At 37.1% G+C, this 16,369-nt stretch overlaps 3 protein-coding genes and 1 non-coding gene across 5 annotated transcripts; 3 read left to right on the forward strand and 1 right to left on the reverse strand.

Annotated features, from left to right (window-relative positions):
- On the forward strand, positions 326 to 3,135 carry LOC18778474 (protein PLANT CADMIUM RESISTANCE 12). Its single transcript, XM_007211870.2, has 5 exons — positions 326 to 939; positions 1,376 to 1,439; positions 1,626 to 1,790; positions 2,330 to 2,395; positions 2,521 to 3,135. The coding sequence occupies exons 1-5, from the start codon at positions 662 to 664 to the stop codon at positions 2,671 to 2,673; spliced, it is 726 nt and encodes a 241-aa protein (XP_007211932.1). The 5' UTR covers positions 326 to 661; the 3' UTR covers positions 2,674 to 3,135.
- On the forward strand, positions 4,507 to 5,869 carry LOC18778711 (myb-related protein Myb4). Its single transcript, XM_007212409.2, has 3 exons — positions 4,507 to 4,725; positions 4,840 to 4,969; positions 5,123 to 5,869. Exons 1-3 carry the CDS (start codon positions 4,593 to 4,595, stop codon positions 5,610 to 5,612), a joined length of 753 nt encoding a protein of 250 aa, XP_007212471.2. The 5' UTR covers positions 4,507 to 4,592; the 3' UTR covers positions 5,613 to 5,869.
- On the reverse strand, positions 5,850 to 5,923 carry TRNAT-AGU. Its single transcript has one exon. It is a non-coding gene; the product is annotated as a tRNA-Thr (tRNA).
- Positions 12,305 to 15,885, forward strand: LOC18779221. Of its 2 annotated transcripts, none has more exons than XM_020561206.1 (2): positions 12,305 to 12,769; positions 13,553 to 15,885. In XM_020561206.1, exon 2 carries the CDS (start codon positions 13,582 to 13,584, stop codon positions 15,739 to 15,741), a length of 2,160 nt encoding a protein of 719 aa, XP_020416795.1. In that variant the 5' UTR covers positions 12,305 to 12,769; positions 13,553 to 13,581; the 3' UTR covers positions 15,742 to 15,885. The 2 variants fall into 2 exon arrangements, with proteins under 2 accessions (XP_020416795.1, XP_020416796.1); XM_020561207.1 differs by having other exon boundaries at positions 13,579 to 15,885.

Genomic DNA, 16,369 nt, shown 5'->3' on the forward strand with positions numbered 1-16,369 from the left:
ATGATGGGTGCCTTTATTTTCTTCAAATCACACACCCACAACAAGACTTGAACACCGTAAAATGAAAACAAATATGATGGTGGGTATCGTTTCATATTTGTTTGGGTATGGGTAGGGTGGCTTGCCAAACAAATACCAATAATCTTTGCAGAAAGAAGGAAACAAAAACAAATCAAAGAATAAAGAAGAGAGAGAGAGAGAGAGAGAGAGAGAGAGAGAGACAATTAATTTGGTGATTAAGTGAGTGGTGGTTCCTAAATCTCCTCCTAATATCTCTGTTTCTAAACATGACAATAGCAGGACCGTTCATCAAACAAAAACGCACGGGTCCCACATGAAAATTAAAGCAAAAAAGATGAAGAAAATAAACGATTACTAGCTTACGCGCCAACAAAAACCCCACCCGTCTCTCAACAGACAAACGTCACCATCCTCCTCTCCACCTTCCCCCAAATCATATTCACAAATAATAAATCCCCCCCTTAAAAGTTTAAATATTTTTATTTGTTCAATAAATAAAAACTTGATTATTTCTTCACAGAATCTCATTCATTAAATAAAGAAAAGCGAAAACGCATAAAAAGAAGGGGAAGGAGGGGAAGAGAGAGAAACGAAGCGAGGAAGGGAACCCTAGAGCTTCTTCTGCTTTTGGGGTTCGGAAATGGGGGATTTGGAGAAGCAAGAGACGGTGCTCAAGAAGGTGGAGGAGGAAGAAAAGGAGAGATTTTTGGAGGGAAATGGGAAGTCTGTGGTCGATTTCGACGTGCTGTGCTCAACGGTGGCTTTGCAGACCCAAGGCAAGTTGGCGGCCAAGCTGCAGAGCTTTCATGGTGGAGAAGAAGATGGAGATGTTGGGGATTTGGGTGGCGTCTTCAGGATGTGGGAAGGCGAAGTCCTTGATTGCCTCGACGACCGTCGTATTGCTCTCGAATCCCTTTGGTCCGTACCTCTCTCTCACTCGTCTCCTTTTTCATAGCGATTCCGTTTGGCTTCCTGGAAAATGTTTCCCGGAATTCTTCTCCCTGGGAAAAAGTTTTAATTTTGGGTGTAAAGGCGAATTTTTTTATTCAGGTTCAAAACTTGACTAACTGGGGAGCCAAAAAAATTTGCCCTTTATTCTTTTTTTACTTTCGAATCATTTTTATTTGTCCAGTTTCTTTTCTGATGATACATATTTTCTGTCTGTCGTTGATTTATAGAAGTAGTCAAAGAAATGTGAATCGGTCAATGTTTTGTCATTGGCTGTTTAACTCAGTCGCTAGACTGTTGAAGACGGCATTCCGTTTTTATTTTTATCTTCAGAATGGGAATTTCTTATTTACTCGTTGTTGGACTAATCTTTTACTTATGTTCGCCGCATATTTTGATGTTGCAGTTGCCCGTGCTATAGATTTGGGAAGAACATGAGTCGAGCTGGTTTTGGTCCTTGTTCGTTGCAGGTTTATCATCTTTTTCTTCTCTTTTTATCTTTTGGTCAAGTGCGCAAAAGTCAAAATGTTAGCTATGGAAGTGAGAAATTGAAAATGTTCTATCTTTTCACATCGTTTTGATTCTAAGATTGTTTTTTTCCCCCACAATCAAGGCTGTTTTAGGTAGATTCTGAATTTCGGGATATTATTTTGCAGGGAACTCTTCATTTGATTCTTGCTGTTCTCGTCATTCTCAACTGCGTTGCCTTCATTGTTACCAAGAAGCAATGCTTTATATATTTGGCCGTTGCTTTCACCATTTCACTAGGAACATATTTGGGGTACTTCCGTACACAGATGAAAAAGAAATTTAACATCAGGGTAAGCTTTCTTTCTTTGTCCGTCATCGTGTGTGGTTCCTTACTAACTGATAATTTTTGGTTTACCGTGAATCAGTAGTTTTCTTTTCTTCGTCTAATATTAGTATTTGCCTCATGTTGTCTATTCATATTTTTAATCCTGTACTCTTCTGCATTAAAGTTGCTCTTTCTTTTTAATTCCAATTATAAGGTTTAAATCGTATAACTCGAATGGTTATTCAAGGGTGCAAAAGCTACATGCTATAGAAAAATAGAGAAAATTTGGGTGTGGTTGGGTAGAGGGATTGCATTTTCTATTATTGTAGAGAGGGTGCTATTGCTATATGATTGACCATTGGCAAGTGTAATGTTATGAATCCATGCATTCTTAGGAAAGAAGATAGTTCCATGTGAATCTACTAATTACGTACCTTCCTGGTATTTATGATATGACTGCGATAAAGTTTTCACAATCTTTTAACTTATGCCTTTTGTTGGTTATCTTTCATGGTTATACTTGAATTACACTAACATTGTTGTGGGAAATGTTATTATTTTCAGGGTAGTGATAGTTCCTTGGATGATTGCATCTACCATCTTATCTGCCCATGCTGTGCATTATGTCAGGTGATTATCCTTGCGGAACCTATGCCTACAAGATAGTTGCCAAAAGTTAAAAGTAGACATAGGGCTTAATTTTGATTAAGCTTCTTATTCCTGAAAACTTATAGATAGTCTTGAAATGTGAACAGGAATCCAGAACATTGGAGATGAACAATGTCCAAGATGGCACCTGGCATGGTCGGGGTGATACAATATACATAGGTAGCCTTGGAGAAGGGGGAAAGTCGATCTTTGAGCTACAACCGCCTCCAATTGTGTCAATCAAATCCCCTGACCCCTGAAGCTTGTAAAAGAGCACAGGTTGTTGTGAATATTGATGAGTTTAATAAGCTGGGCATTTACCATTCCAGAAAGTGGCTACAGCTATGATTGGAAGTTGACTTTCGGTTTGATTTCTTCCCCGAGGAAGGGTTATCTGCGTTATGGAATGCCGGCATTTTGCATTCAGGATTTTGCTGTGGTTGCCACTGGGAAGTAGAGCTCCTTTGAGTTTCCCGCTCCACCTTTGTGATTGCTGTGTTTTCAGCTATGGAAGGTGATCTGCTCTGGAAGAATATTTGATGAGGAAGATTTCATTGATCTACGTGCATGATGATAACCGTGTATTTGTACATTTTACGGGGTTTCTCAGATTGATCCCCATTCTCTAGATTTTTTATTTTTTTGTAATGTTGTTTAGGTGTAGAACATGTTATCATTATTGTTATCGCTGATCAATGAAATGCTGATTATATTCCTCATCACAACATTTCCCAAATTAAACTATATTTTGGTGGGCGCTAATTATTATTAGGGGAGAATGTAATTGATTGGAACAGTTAACAAGGAATGGCCAAGCCCAGACCATAGGATAATAAAACCCATGTTGGGCCTACTCATAGCTTAAAAATTCCTTAATATACTTTGAACAAGTATGCAATCCAATAATTTGCATCTAATATGCAAAACGAAGAAGTGTAATATATGTAAAGTAGAAATGGCAATCCATTTTAAGATGGTTAGTGCATTATTACATTATTAAATAGTCAATGAAATTGAGAAACTTCATAATTATATCAGCATGTGTTACACGCCCAATTTTTCATTTTACTAATAACTTCTTCGAAACATCGATTTCTACTTCGACGAAAATCAGAATATAATTGTTAATAAATTTAAAATTAGACCTCAATGTCCGCTAAAATCTAAATCAAAGGATTAGAATTATATTGCTGCTGGTTATTTAATTTAAATTTGATGTAGCTACACCATTATATAATAGACTAATAGCCGCATTATATATATATATATATATATTTAGTATGTTGATCATGTGCAAGTAGTAATCGATCCCTCGTGTTTTAGACTGATGAAGTTCAAACTTGATGTACTGTTTGTCATCTTGTACAATTGTCTTTGTATATTACTTTCTACGCCACACTTGTAACCCTCTCTATAAATTATAATTAATTTAATTTAATTAGGCCTCCTAAAGCGTGAGCTAACTACCAATCAAATATTAAGAATATTACTCTGATTTTTTTATGAAATGAATTTTTATTGTGATGAAACTTCAAAGATAAGGATTGCACGTAAATGCTATATCAAAATGAACATGCATGCTTTTGCTGACTAAAGAAGATACTTAAGGAAGCTAAGCTGAACAATTTTGACCACTGTTCCATCTAAAAGAAAAGATATAATGCTCAACAAATATTACCTGAATTTTATTTTCTAATTTATTCTGACTAATAATAATAATACTAATTAATTAACAGCTTAACCCATCTTTCCATTGTCAAATAAATTAATGCTCCTCTCAGAGTCTTAATTAATTATATGTGGGAATGGGATATGGATATGGTGGTGTGATGGTAACAGCATTTACTTTTGGAAGGAAGTTGACAGGATTGACTTTGTAATATTTGCTTGTATAGTCAAACTAATAAAATAAAAATTCAGCACTGAATGAATGTCATCAAAACAAATATTAAGTGGTATATTGAAGGGACCCTTCTGCTTGCTCATCTTCTTTGAAAAACTTCCTAATTATTGGAGAATTTGGACTTTGTTGACATGTTTTACATATGCAGCTAGGCACATGTGGTCATAAATTTATTTGGGCACATTCAAGACATAAGAAGAATTGAGTGCAGAGGCTCAGAAACCAACTTGGGAAAACTAATTGATTCAGAGATAGAAAGATAGATTGGTGTAGAAGATGGTGAAGAGTCAGCAGTGTGAGAAGGAAGCTGTGAAGAAAGGGCCATGGAGCCCTGATGAGGATCACAAGTTGATAGCTTACATTCAGAGATATGGTATTTGGAATTGGAGTCAGATGCCAAAACCTGCTGGTATGAAACTATGAAGCCATTCAGAGGTTTCTTTTCCTTTCATTTTGGTACTTAGTTTCTGTTTGTTTTTGGGGTTCAAGTTGATGTCAATGATAATAGTCTGCCATGTTTCAGGTCTGGCAAGGTCTGGGAAAAGTTGTAGGCTTCGTTGGGTGAATTACTTGAGGCCGGATATTAAGAGCGGAAGCTTCAACAAGGAGGAAGAGGAGGCCATACTCAAGTTGCATGAAACAATGGGAAATAGGTAAGTATAACTATCTACCAGTTAAAACTTATGAGTTTGCATTAAAAACTTCATGAAAGAATAAGCATGCAAGTTTCAGTTTTGGAGGGACTGGAAATCCATGTTCCGATTAATCAATTTGTGTAGTTTCATCCATTTTTCTTTTCTTTCTAGATGGTCTGCTATTGCTGCAACACTTCCTGGAAGAACAGACAATGAAATTAAAAATTACTGGCACACCCACTTGAAAAAACGGTTCAAGGCGACTGAACCAGTACAAGAAGCACAAGTGTTCAATGACAAGAAGAAGTTTTCTGAAACTGAACTCTTTCTTCTGGGTGAAGCTCCAAAGGCATCAAAGTTGGAGACAATTTCAACTTCATCAAGCTCTGGTCCTGTTCATGGTGATCATAATAAAGACCAGATTGCAGAGCAGAACATTTGTGCATCTGAAACATTTGGTGAACAACAAAGTTTGTGGGCAGAGTCACACATTGTGCAGGATTCTGAGGCAATATTTAAAGATCCTGGATTCACATTATCCAATCCTCCAACTCAGAGTTGGCTGCAAGAGCCCATATTCCCTTCTGGTTCATCATACAATGATGCCTCCAATGATTATTGGGTTAATTTATCAATGCAGGCTGAAATAGATGGAATCTGAAAATGGTATCTTTGCCAATAGTTAGGAGTTTGTTTCAACTTTGGAACCAATGGGAATTGTATGTCTTGCCATTTCATGTCAATTTCAATCCAATGCCTTCTAATGATAGTATAAAGGTTAGGGTTGGTTACAAATTACAATGGAGGAAACCTTGTTGGATGAATGGACAAAATGTTTGTTCAAATTAGGATCAGGAAGAGAGGCTGAAAAATTGGAAAAAAAAATGAAGAAAATATTTGCTTTCATTGAGAGTCGAACTCAAGACCTCCCGCTTACTAAACGGGTGCTCTAACCAACTGAGCTATGAAAGCTTGGTTGATAAGCACATGTAACTCTAACTATTTAATCGTATATAAAACGCAGCCGGAGGTGGCAGAGCTGCAGAGGGCATTCATGTCCTATCCTCCCCGCTGGATTGAATTGATGACTGAAACTGAAATCTAAAACCCACTAACGGAATTTTTTGCAGTATTCAATTCCATTTGAGATTTTGTTTGTTTTCTTGAGCCACGTCTTTGTCTACTCTCAGTTCCGACGAAAACTTGAACCTTGAGAGCGTCAGCGAAACCGCCATGGTTACGTTCTAAAACAGAGCGAGGGTTTTTACAATAACCTGGGTATTAAGGTTTCTCTGGTTGTTTATAACTCCAGTTTTGGGGTGTTACATTACCACCAAGCTTCGTCGTGTTCCCTGCAAATGAGGTTATAAAGAAGAGGTCTTTAATGGCAAAAAAGAGGGTCGAGCAAATTGCTGATGGATCCAGAAAAACTACAGACTAGAATAAGGAACGACCCTTATCCAATTTTTAGTACAGCCGCGCGGCGATACTAGCTAAATATATTCGAATATTTAATAATATAGCCGCGCGGCTATACGCTATGAATATATTCGAATATTTAACAGTATAGCCGCGCGGCTATACTCTATGAATATATTCGAATATTTAAACGTATAGCCGCGCGGCTATACTCTACGAATATATTCGAATATTTAAACGTATAGCCGCGCGGCTATACTATCTGAATATATTCGAATTAATATATTGGAATATTTTAATAGTATAGCCGCACGGCCATCCTCCCTGAATATATTCGAATATTTAATAACATAGCAGCGGCTATACTCTCTAATATATTGGAATATTTTAATAGTATAGCCGCGCGGCTATACTCTCTGAATATATTCGAATATTTAATAGTATAGCCGCGCGGCTATACTCTCTACTATATTGGAATGTTTTAATCGGATATACTCGTTAAATATATTTCTAATATTTAATAGTATAGCCGTACGGCGATACCCTTTAAATATATTTGAATATTTAATAGTATAGCCGCGCGGCTATACCCTTTTATATACTCGAATATTTTATAGTATAGCGAAACCGCCACGGTTTACGAAAATTTGAACCTTGAGAGCGTCAGCGAAACTGCCATGGTTTACGTTCTAAAACAGAGCAAGGGTTTTTACAATAGCCTGGCTTTTAAGGTTTCTCTAGTTGTTTATAACACCAGTTTTGGTGTGTTACATTACCATCAAGCTGCGTCGTGTTCCCTGCAAATGAGGTTATAAAGAAGAGGTCTTTAATGGCAAAAAAGAGGGTCGAGCAAATTGCTGATGTTGGGTCCAGAAAAACCGCAGACTAGAGTAGGAAACGACCCTTATCCAGATTTTTTCAAATTGGTCTTTTCCAAGTTGAGGAATGTGAAAATTCTGTGTCTTTGACTTGCAAGGTGGTGGCACAACACAACAGGGCTGAGCTGAGCTGAGCATTGAAGCAAATGACACTCCATTTGAGCTCTCAGGGCTCACCTTATTCATTTGTCCAGTTGGTCGTCCACGTGGCAGCTTAACTGTATGCCATGTGGACTGTCACTTTCTAAGGCGTATCACCCAACCCATCATAAAGCTCATAGCTTTTTAAGATAGTATATCTCTTCTCTTAATCAGGTCTTAAATGTATGCTTTTGATTTGGTGTGGCTTTTCTTCATTGCCAAGGTTGCCAAATGCCTCTGGTTAATGAGCACATTATATATGCTTGTACTTGATGCAGCTTTGCGGGTTGTGGTGAAGAGACTTTAATTACAGTTGAGTCCTCTCATGGCGCAGTCAGAAGTGAGGAGTGAGAAGTATCACACCAACTAGATCAACAAGAAAGCAGACTCTCAGTAGTCTTTTGTTATCTTTCGTCTTTATCAAATCAGGTATCTTTCTTCTTTATATTAATAATTTTGTGCTTTATCCCCTGCTTCAATTATTATTTTGTTCTTGCTTTCTTTCTTTCCAACTTGCCAATCTTGTCTCTAGTTGATGATAGTTTAATCACCTCATTAGCTACCAATAATTTAAACAGAGGCTGTCATGCAACCATTTGTTCTATCAGTCAATGTTCAGCTAGTATTATGTTAAGTAAACTTGGATTATATTTGTTTTGCTTTTAATCTTTAGAACTTTAAAATTTCTCTTCAGAGGTTTGAAGTAAAAGAGAGTTCAGGGAGCCAAAGAGAGGATATGGATACGGTTTCGACCATGAATCCTATTCCTAAAAGTGTCAAGAATCTAGGGGAAAAGTGGAACCTCCGAGGTTTTATCCTCTTAAGCTATACGTGTGCAGACCATTTTAATACTTTGTGTACCTTTTAGAAAGCGATCGCCAAACGTATGGGTAATCTTGAGCAAAGGTGGAGAGCTTGTCACTTTTGTTTGGTTGTTGATGGTGGCATAAGGGAGCAGTTCCAAATAAATGAGGGCCATGCTAGAGCAAAACTCATGGTGGGGAAGTGAAGGAGAATTGTATTGGATAGAACTATTTGGAGTTCATTTTAGTTATCATATGAATATTTTCTCATGAGACACTTTTACTGAATCCTAAATAAGTGAACGAAATATTAGTGATCTGCATCTGCTTGGAAAAATACACTTCTTATCATCTGCTTCCTGGTAAAAATGAGACTGTTAAGAAGATAATGACACTACTAATAAATACAACAGAGAAAGACAAGACTCCTTTTCTTTTCTTTTCTTTTAACACAACAATTGACTAAACCATTGACTAAACCATATGTTTCCCTCAAGAACCTTGTGGAGCAATATATTTCTTCTCAAGTATGGAACTTTATATCCTCTACTTTCCGATTCCGAAAATAGAACTTAGAGTTTGAAATACAACTCAGTTATACAAGTGCAAAGAATTACACCAAACAGGGGAAAGCTTTTTTAATCAGAAAGATTTAAGTAAGATACCAATATCACAGTGACTCGAAGCAATCTATCAATCAGAACTTGAAGGAACTAGGATGCTACTACTAACTTGTAGACCTTGCGGCTTTTGGTGTTGTGGAACAAGCAGTCACAGCATACCATGTTATTCCGAACTACATGCGTATGTCAAACCATTTATCCAACATTTTTGAAACTCCATGAACATGTGAATCTTAACATATGCATGTCGAACATTTTGAATCTCCATTAGCATGGGAATGTTTTCCTCTAGTTTAGAAGCTAGTTTTTACCTACTTTTGGACAAATTGGGAGCACAGTAGTGCATTTCCCCTCTTGTTACTCATCTAACAGAGTGCTGGGGTTAGGGATTTGGGGATTTTGCAACATGGCCTCAATCGCAGTTGGCCTGAAATCGTCATTTCCTATCCATCAATATGTATTTGAATATTTTAAGTGTAGCCGATCGGCTATACACTTTAAATATATTCGAATATTCTACGGGTACAGCGGCGCGGCTATACGCTCTAAATATATTCGAATATTTAATAGTATAGCCATGTGGCTATACGCTTTAATATATTGGAATATTTAAATAGTATAGCCGTGCGACTAATAAAAAATTCGAATACGAGTATAGCCGTCCGGCTATACTATTTAAATATATTTAAATATTTTAATAGTAAAGCCGGACGGCTATACTCGTATTCGAATTTTTTATTAGTATAGCCGCGCGGCTATACTCTTAAATATATTCGAATATTTCAACAGCTAACTCGGATCAAATAAGCATTAACTTTTTAAGTTGGAAAGATTACCAAAACAGCTTACTCTACATGAGAACTAATGCCTAACATCTTCAGGACACATGGCTCTTTTGCTTAACTTTAATCATAAATAATCATGGCAAGGCGATGCATATATTCCAGTTGGGAATATCAAGAAAATATAGGCCAAACCAATTCAAATATCACACCAAAGAGTGAAATACAGTGTCAAGGAATAGCAGAAGCATATTTAAGAGTACGGAAAATACCTAGTAACAAACTAAAACATTGAAAATGATCAATCTCTCCCTGAGGTCCACCAGCACTGTTAAATCAGCCAAAAATATGAAGAAAAACATGGAGTTCGTGAGAAAACAATTCACAATTCATTGTCGCTTAATGAAAGTATAAAAGAAACTAGTTAGCATGTTGTTGTCTTTGTAAACATACACAACATAAACTTTCTCCAAAGAGGTAGACAACCAATAAGGTATTCCAAGGATGCCAAAAATTGAAAACTTGAAGGTCGAACATACTCCAGATTCTTCACTTAGTTTCAAAATCCTCTATCCAACTTCAAATTACATGCATTGAAATGAGTAATTGAGTATTATAGACAAAGTACAAAACAAACTCACTTGAAGTGAAAAAAAACATAATCCAGTCAAAATTCACAAAGTTTTATGTGATTCTGCAAAAGTGATCAGCGAAGATAATAGACCAGCATATGGAAGCCTCTCTGGTGAACAGACAGCATTCGTCTGCTGTTGCAACCAATCATGTGGCATATGTTTTAACAGGGTTACTTTTTCTATGATCTGAGGTCCACAGACCTCCAAAATCTCCGGGAACCCTTTTAAATTCTGATGTTTAGACTCAATAGAATGTAATATAAACAAAGTGTCAAAAAGGTTTTTTTTTTAAAACAAACAAACCTTTGACTACTTCTTTTATGTCCCCTGAAGCCAAATTTAGAATCCATCTCTAATAAGCACTAAATGTTCATTCCTAATAACATGATGATGAATGAAAAAACAAGTGAAACACATTTCACTCAAATGGAGTACCACTTAAAATTTAAAGACAAGTGACCACGGATTATTGGTTAGGAAACAATAGCACTTGAAGGGTTTGTTTTAGCTTGGGTTTATAATGAAGAGACTATCGTCAATGGATTTGATCAGACGCCAAGGAAACATTAGGATTGTAAATCAAATTCTTCAGACCTTGTATTACTTCTCAAACCTAGACTCAGACCTTGTATTACTTCTCAAACCAGCCTCCCCATATCAGCTTTCCTGATGGCATGATTCTTATTAGATAGAGACCCACACACGTAAACTGGAAAGTTACAAAACTATGCAAAATAGCCCCAGCATCATAATCACATATCACAACTAACAACTTACAAGTCAACGCATACCTCTGAATCAACAAAATATAGGCAATCCTCATCGGCAATATAAATGCCAACTTGGCGGATTCAAAATTTCCATCCTCGAAACCTAAGGAGGAACCAATCTGACACACAAACAATGGAAGTCCAAACTTGAGCTTGAAATTATTTCTGTAATTTATTTTTCAAAAAGTTCAAGCAAACAGAAGACAGAATACTATCGAATATTTTAATCGTATAGCCGTACGGCTATACTTTTGAATATATTTGAATCTTTAATAGTATAGCCGCGCGGCTATACTCTTCGAATATATTTGAATCTTTTAATAGTATAGCCGCACGGCTATACTCTTTAAATATGTTCGAATATTTTAATAATATAGCCGTGCGGCTATACTCTTTGAATATATCCGAATATTTTAATAAGGCTATAATATTGGAATATTTTAATAGTATAGCCGTGCGGCTATACACTGTAAATATATTCGAATATTTATTAGGAGAGATTTTGCAGATTAATAGTTTTCGAGACGAGAGAAACAGACATGCGACCCTTTTAAATTACTTATCTGTTTCTGCAGATTAATAGTTTCAGTTGGCGTAAAGGTTAGGCATCCTGGTGTTAATGAGTCGATTAGGAGAGATTTTGTTATAATCAACCTGGTAGATTTTGTTAAATTCAGGAAAAAATAAGAATCTATTATAAAAAATATATATTAAAAAAACACCCAGAACCGCCTAGCACCTAGGCCCTTTTTAAAAAAAAAAAAAAAATTATATTATTATTTCTGATGACTCAGTCGCCTTTAATTTGTGTTGATACAAGTATGGGACAATTCCGTCTTCCCCAATAGAGATTCCACAGGGACTATACGTTTCCTGCTAGGGGAAATACCCCATTCTCATTGTACAATACCGCGAACAGTTTTTACCGGCGAGATTTATGCACCAAAGCTCCACGAACGAGGGTTTGGCCGCAAGCTCCCTGAGATTTTAGATAATTTTGACCACAGCCTCAGGATTCTATTGTTTGTGGCATATTTCTACTGGCTTGTGCTATAACATGGACAAAAGCAATGCTGGTCTTGAATTCAGTTAGATCCTGTCGGATTACTTTGATGTCTTCTGTAGCAACAAGTGGACAAGTAAGATTCCGGGATACATGTGCAGAAGCCAAAAGATTCTTTAGCATCATACGAATCTTTTGTCTGATCTCATGAGGACTTTTATATATGCGAATGAGAATAAGATATTGCTCATCTGCTTGAAAACCCATATTTTTTTTAGTGTACTCATTCTTTCTCTCTTTTTCTTTTTTCCTGATGAAGTATAACCTACTCATTCTTTCTTTCTTTTTTCTTTTTTCCTGATGAAGTGTAGCCCACTCATTCTGTAACATTTTACATTAGTAATTAATTGTAGATTTGTAGATAAGTGAGTCAAAAATCCAGAGGTGCTTTAATTAATTAAATTCAGTTGGCTTTAGTGACAGTGACCTTCAAGTCTTACTTTGACAGCTGGGCTAGGCCACAATGTTCCCCAGGTTGTTTGGACTTTTCCCTGCTAGTATTTATTTAGCTTCAATGAAGCTAGTTTCAAACTTTCAAGCATAGTATGACTTAGAGTTGACTGCCAGCAAGCAATTAGCATGGCTGAGAAGTATCATATCAGTACAGGACCAACAAGAAATTAAGCACACTTTCATTAGCCTTCTGCACAGCTTAATTGGTTTGTGCTTCAGACTTTCAGCTTCAAGTCCACTCAACCCAGCAGGTTTTTCCTCTATCCTTCTGCTTATCTTCATTTTCGGCCTTGTTTCTTTGCTTAATTTGTTTGTGCTTCAGACTTTGCTTTGCCATGAATGGTTTATTTGGTGTTGCTTTCTCTGTTGCCAAATTGCTAATATTATTGTTGGCTGTGGACTGTAGTTCGTGAACCGTTAATCACATTATACACTATGCTAATCTATTTTAAACACCCTGCTATGCATGTTATCATCAACTTAATATCCTGATTACCGAAAATTTGTTTGAGCTTGTCTATGAATACATTTCAGTTATAATTCTTTTCTTTTTTTTAATAGGGTGTGTTGTTAAATGTATCCGAAACTCCATTTTATGTTGTTTTTGTTCTTCAAAAGCCTGACTGTATGCTCAGTATAATGAAACGAAGGTGAAATTGGCAATCTGGGAGGCACCCTTTTTTATCCCATAAGTGTCTGCCATCCTAGTGAAGTTGAGGTCAGTCTAGTTTTTTCCAACAACTAGGGTAGCTAGTGATTAAATCTACTTCTGGCTAGCCCAAAACTACAAAGCCGCAGGTATAGTAAGTAACTTTTGCAGTTTTGGCCACTCACCATCCATAATGATTAGATTTCCTGCTACAATACCCATTAGGGAAAACTGAATTTATTTTCAGTATGTGCTTTTGCAATTGAAAAGATCCCATCTGGTGATCGATAGACGTTTGATCACCAACATACCATTACTAATGTTTATTTAATATCATATTAAGCAGAGAATTTCAAATTTGTCCTTATGCTTAATTGATTTGTAGAAACTTTGCAATTGCTGAACTTCTAGGATATGGTTTCCTCCATAAATCCCATTCCTACAAGCGTCAAGAAGCTATGGGAAAGGTGGAACCTCCGGAGCTTTATCCTCTTAAGCCTCACATTGCAGACCATTTTAATTCTTGGTGCACCCTTCAGAAAGCGAGCACCCAACATGGCGATAATCTTCATCATCTGGTCATCTTATTTGCTGGCTGACTGGGCTGCTAACTTTGCAATTGGGTTAATCTCAAACAGCCAAGGCAATGCTCGAGGTACAGGCGATAACAATGAGGATCTTTTGGCATTTTGGGCTCCATTTCTCTTGTTACACCTTGGTGGTCCAGACACCATTACTGCGTTTGCTCTTGAAGATAACACGCTGTGGCTAAGGCATTTTCTTGGCCTCATATTCCAAGTTATAGCTGCCATATATGTCTTCATTCAATCATTTCCCACCAACAAGCTGTGGCCATCAACAATCCTCCTGTTTCTGGCAGGAACCATCAAGTATGCTGAGCGCACACGCGGTTTGTATCTTGCAAGCTTGGACAATTTCAAGGAATCCATGCTTAAAAAACCTGACCCCGGACCAAATTATGCAAAGCTCATGGAGGAGTACTCCTCAAAAAAAGAAGCCAAACTTCCAACTCATATAGAGTTGACAGCAGAACGCAGCAAAGAATCCAGGACAGTAACTTATGTTGCGGAACCAGGTGATATGGAGAATGATATTGCAATGGTCCGACATGCTTACCACTTCTATAAAATCTTCAGGGGTCTTATTGTGGATCTCATTTTTAGCTTCCACGAACGCTTTGAGAGCCGTGCATTTTTCCAAGAAAGAGAGGCAAAAGATGCGTTTAGATTGATTGCAATTGAGCTCAACTTTGTATATGAAGCTCTCTTCACCAAGGCTGTTGTGGTGCATTCTATGCGAGGATGCATTTTCCGGGCTATATCCTTCACTGCGGTTTCCATAGCCCTTGGTTTCTTCTATAAACTAGAGAAACATGATTACCATAAGTTTGATGTTGGAATTACCTATACCCTGCTTTTTGGTGCTTTAGGCCTGGATTCAATAGCTCTTTTCATGCTTATATTCTCCGATTGGACTGTCGCAGCTCTGACGAAATCTTGGCAAAAATCTTTTGTCGCTACTATTCTAAAAAAGTACCTCAGTTTCAAGAGACCAAGTTGGTCTGAAAATACAAGTTGTTTGGACTGGATTAGACAAATCCTGTTTCGAAGGTGGTATGAATCCATCTCTACATTCAACTTGATAGATTATTCCCTCAAGGAACGCGAAAAAATGTTTCCTAATATTTTTGACTACCCTGGTATTGCCTACATTAAAATCATCGATCTCTTGGGCCTCAAGGATCTTCGAGATAAAATGAAATATAGGCACAGCACACCACTCACTAGAGCGTTATGGGAATTCATTTTTAAGGAGTTGCAAAGTAAATCCATGCTTGCAGATGATCCTGAAACAGCCAAGAGAATATGTTCGGCAAGAGGTGACTGGGTTCTCCAGGATAGTGATTGGAATAGTACTGAACACAGTACCTTTCTACGATATATTGTTGAAGTTGATTATGACCAGAGCATTCTATTGTGGCACATTGCTACTGAGTTCTGCTATAACATGGAGTGGAGCGATGGAGATGGAGATGGCTGTAAAATCAGTAAGGCCCTGTCGGATTATATGTTATATCTCTTAGTTATGCAGCCCACTTTGACGTCTTCTGTAGCAGGAATTGGACAAATAAGATTTCGGGATACGTGTGCAGAAGCCAAAAAATTCTTTAGCAGAAGAGAACTTGGGTCAGGAAGATCAGGTGGAGATGAACAACAACAAGAGGCCTGTCAGAGAATCCTTGAGGTGAATACCGAAGTTGAACCTGTTGCTGTCAAAGGGGATAGAAGTAAATCCGTTCTGTTTGATGCATGTATTTTGGCCAAAAAATTGATGGACTTGAAGGAAAAGAAATGGGAGCTAATGAGCAAAGTATGGGTGGAACTGCTCTCATATACTGCTGGTCATTGCAGAGCAAATGACCATGTTCAATTGCTGAGCAAAGGTGGAGAGCTTGTCACTTTTGTTTGGTTATTGATGGCTCATTTTGGCATAGGGGAGCAATTCCAAATAAATGAGGGCCATGCTAGAGCAAAACTCATTGTGGGGAAGTAAACGGCAATATGTATTGGATAGAACTATTTGAAGTTAATCTTAATTATGATATGAATCTTTTTTCTCATGAGACATTTGTACTGAATCCTCAATAAGTGAATGAAATATTACTGAATCCTAAATAAAAATACACTTGTTGTCTTATGTTTCTTTTTTTCGGATGAAGCAATTTGACCCGGTATAGTCGTTTCTGTTTAGGTGACTTCTTCTTAGGCCAAGATAAGTTGCAAACTCCATTTTAGCTTAGCTCTCTAGTGGGATTTCTTTGAACATTCTCGTTTAAACAAAGTATAGACTGACTGAGCTGTGGTCCCAAATTATTAGAAGACTACAAATATAGGAGGGGCCTCAGTTCTGGTCCCAAATCATGCTTTAAGTCAGTCGTCTCATCTGCTTCCTGGTAAAAAAGAAACTATTTAGAAGACAATGACACTAGTACTCAGAGAAAGACAAAACTCTTTTTTCTTTTTTTACAAAACGATTGACTAAACCATCAACACCACAGAAGGAGAAATCCTTTTTCTGCAGCTGGATACCATGAAAGTTTTAGATGCATTGTCTATCAAGATCGTGAAGGAAAATATAATTATGATTGTAAAAATGAGACTGTTTAAAAGGAAATGACACC

This window comes from Prunus persica, chromosome G4 (genome assembly GCF_000346465.2).
Source record: "Prunus persica cultivar Lovell chromosome G4, Prunus_persica_NCBIv2, whole genome shotgun sequence".
Classification (NCBI taxonomy): Eukaryota; Viridiplantae; Streptophyta; class Magnoliopsida; order Rosales; family Rosaceae; genus Prunus; species Prunus persica.

What these genes read in the sequence shown, in the direction of transcription:
- LOC18778711 (XM_007212409.2), top strand. Translation starts at nt 4,593, where the DNA reads ATGGTGAAGAGTCAGCAGTGTGAGAAGGAAGCTGTGAAGAAAGGGCCA. An exon ending in TCAGATGCCAAAACCTGCTG is followed by an intron (nt 4,726 to 4,839) that starts GTATGAAACTAT and finishes GCCATGTTTCAG; the next exon opens with GTCTGGCAAGGTCTGGGAAA. An exon ending in CATGAAACAATGGGAAATAG is followed by an intron (nt 4,970 to 5,122) that starts GTAAGTATAACT and finishes TTTTCTTTCTAG; the next exon opens with ATGGTCTGCTATTGCTGCAA.
- LOC18779221 (XM_020561206.1), top strand. Translation starts at nt 13,582, where the DNA reads ATGGTTTCCTCCATAAATCCCATTCCTACAAGCGTCAAGAAGCTATGG.
- LOC18778474 (XM_007211870.2), top strand. Translation starts at nt 662, where the DNA reads ATGGGGGATTTGGAGAAGCAAGAGACGGTGCTCAAGAAGGTGGAGGAG. An exon ending in ATTGCTCTCGAATCCCTTTG is followed by an intron (nt 940 to 1,375) that starts GTCCGTACCTCT and finishes TTGATGTTGCAG; the next exon opens with TTGCCCGTGCTATAGATTTG. An exon ending in CATGCTGTGCATTATGTCAG is followed by an intron (nt 2,396 to 2,520) that starts GTGATTATCCTT and finishes AAATGTGAACAG; the next exon opens with GAATCCAGAACATTGGAGAT.